Below are 2047 nucleotides of genomic sequence, written 5' to 3'. Positions count from 1 at the left end.
TGTTTTTAGGACCATTCTTAATTTTCATATACAGTCATATCAAGACCTGAGCAATATGTATGCAAGGCTATATTTTATTTTCTTTTATTTTATTTTAGGATCAAGTGACAAACTTACTGAACCTGATATATCATCTTTATCACTTGAGAAGTTGCACTACACTTTTCATTCTTTCTGGTTATTTTAGAATGACAGATGAAGAAAGAAATGAATTGGAAAAACAAGTGAAAACTCTTCAAGAAGGTTATCATTTGTTATTCAGCGAATCTCTGAAACAATTACAAGAATCGCAAACCTCAGGAGACGTAAAAGTAGAGGAGAAGGTAATATTATTTAGTTAAAACACGAAGCTGTTTCAAGAAGCTTAGTTTTATTGCATGGCTGTGGAAATCTATGTCAATAATAAATAAATAACTTTGAATTTTGTACATGGATAAACCATAGATGGAGTTCATTGAAATGTTTGGAGGTTTCAGTGTTGTTTATTAAATGCAGTCTTACACATGCTGATCATCAGTTCTGTGACATCTTAATCTCTGCCTTGCATGGTAAAAGAAAAGAATCATTCATTTTTCTAACTCTTCTCTTTTAAAGTCATTCTTCTAGTATATTAGGTACTTCATTATATAATACAATGTCATAAAAGAGCCTGTGGGTCATCTCTAAAGGTGGTGTTGATGCATTATGAAGTTTGCTTGATTTTCAGAGGTATCCATGAGACTGATTTGAGTAATAGGAAGCCATATATTGTAGCGAGGATACCCTAGCATCTTCTTAAAATATAACAGAAATCACTTAAAATGTGGTTAGTACTTATTTTTAAAAATTTGACAGTACATATCAACATGCCAGACACAATAGTCAATATTCAAAAAGTTATCTTGATATTTAATTCTTTTACTTCTGGGAATACTTTCCACATAATTTGTCACATTTTGGGGTACGTAACAATTTTCTGGTTTCTTAGTTTTTTACTGTCCTTAAAGAAGTTTGTATGCTGTAAACATCAATAGCATGGGGTTTGATACTCTCTTTCATGCCACTAGACTCTAATCTCACATAAATGCAGAAAGCATGATTTGCCTTGTAGGTATGTGTTCTTTTTTCTTGCTGTCATCATCTACTCTGTTGTGTCTTCACTAACCTTGTCAATATACACGGTATTAAGTTTTCAATTCACAGATGCATGTTGTTTTCAAAGCTTTTATCACATCCTGTGCTGTTGAATAGATCACTGACATAGATCACTTGTGCATTTGAGCTGCCTAACATTCACAGCATTGCTGCATCTTGGTAAGTAGAGGATCTTATGTTGAAATGTTTTTTTTAAACCTAAGCTGCATGAGACTCCACCTACCCTTGTGTAACAGAGTGACCTGAGATTTTTGTATTTTCCTTTCAGCTTGATAAAGTGATTGCAGGCACCATTGATCAGACAACTGGAGAAGTCCTTTCAGTCTTTCAGGCAGTTTTAAGAGGCCTCATTGACTATGACACAGGGATCAGGTTGCTTGAGACACAGCTAATGACTTCTGGTCTAATTTCACCAGACTTAAGAAAGTGCTTTGACCTGAATGGTGCCGAAAGTCATGGCCTTATTGATGAACAAATTCTGTGCCAACTCAAAGAACTAAATAAAGCTAAGGACATTATTTCTGCTGTGTCATCTACCAGAATTCCAGTACTGGATGCTCTGGCGCAAAGCAAGATATCAGAGTCCGTGGCTATCAAAGTTCTTGAGATATTGCTTTCTACAGGCTCTCTGGTTATTCCAGCCACAGGAGAACAGTTGACCCTCCAGAAGGCTTTCCAACAGAACTTGGTTTCCTCAGCATTATTTGCCAAAGTCCTGGAAAGGCAAAATATGTGCAAAGATCTTATTGACCCTTACACATCTGAGAAGGTGTCCTTAACAGAGATGGTACAAAGAAGTATTTTACAGGAAAATACTGGGATGTGGCTTCTACCTGTGAGACCCCAAGAAGGAGGTAGAATAACATTAAAATGTGGAAGAAGCATAAGCATTTTAAGGGCAGCTCACGAAGGT

At 35.9% G+C, this 2047-nt stretch overlaps 1 protein-coding gene across 1 annotated transcript; it reads left to right on the top strand.

Moving 5' to 3' along the window:
- Positions 1–187: 187 nt before the first annotated feature.
- LOC110595134 (dystonin-like) lies at positions 188–1988 on the top strand (the record flags this gene model as incomplete). The annotated part of the gene is made up of 2 exons (XM_021709719.1): positions 188–323; positions 1403–1988. Coding segments are annotated over 2 exons (722 nt in total), but the record flags the coding sequence as incomplete, so codon positions are not given.
- Positions 1989–2047: the final 59 nt, after the last annotated feature.

This window comes from Carlito syrichta, unplaced genomic scaffold, assembly GCF_000164805.1.
Source record: "Carlito syrichta isolate Samal-C Ts95f unplaced genomic scaffold, Tarsius_syrichta-2.0.1 Scaffold277481, whole genome shotgun sequence".
Lineage (NCBI taxonomy): Eukaryota > Metazoa > Chordata > Mammalia > Primates > Tarsiidae > Carlito > Carlito syrichta.
This window is presented reverse-complemented; position numbering and strand designations above follow the sequence as displayed.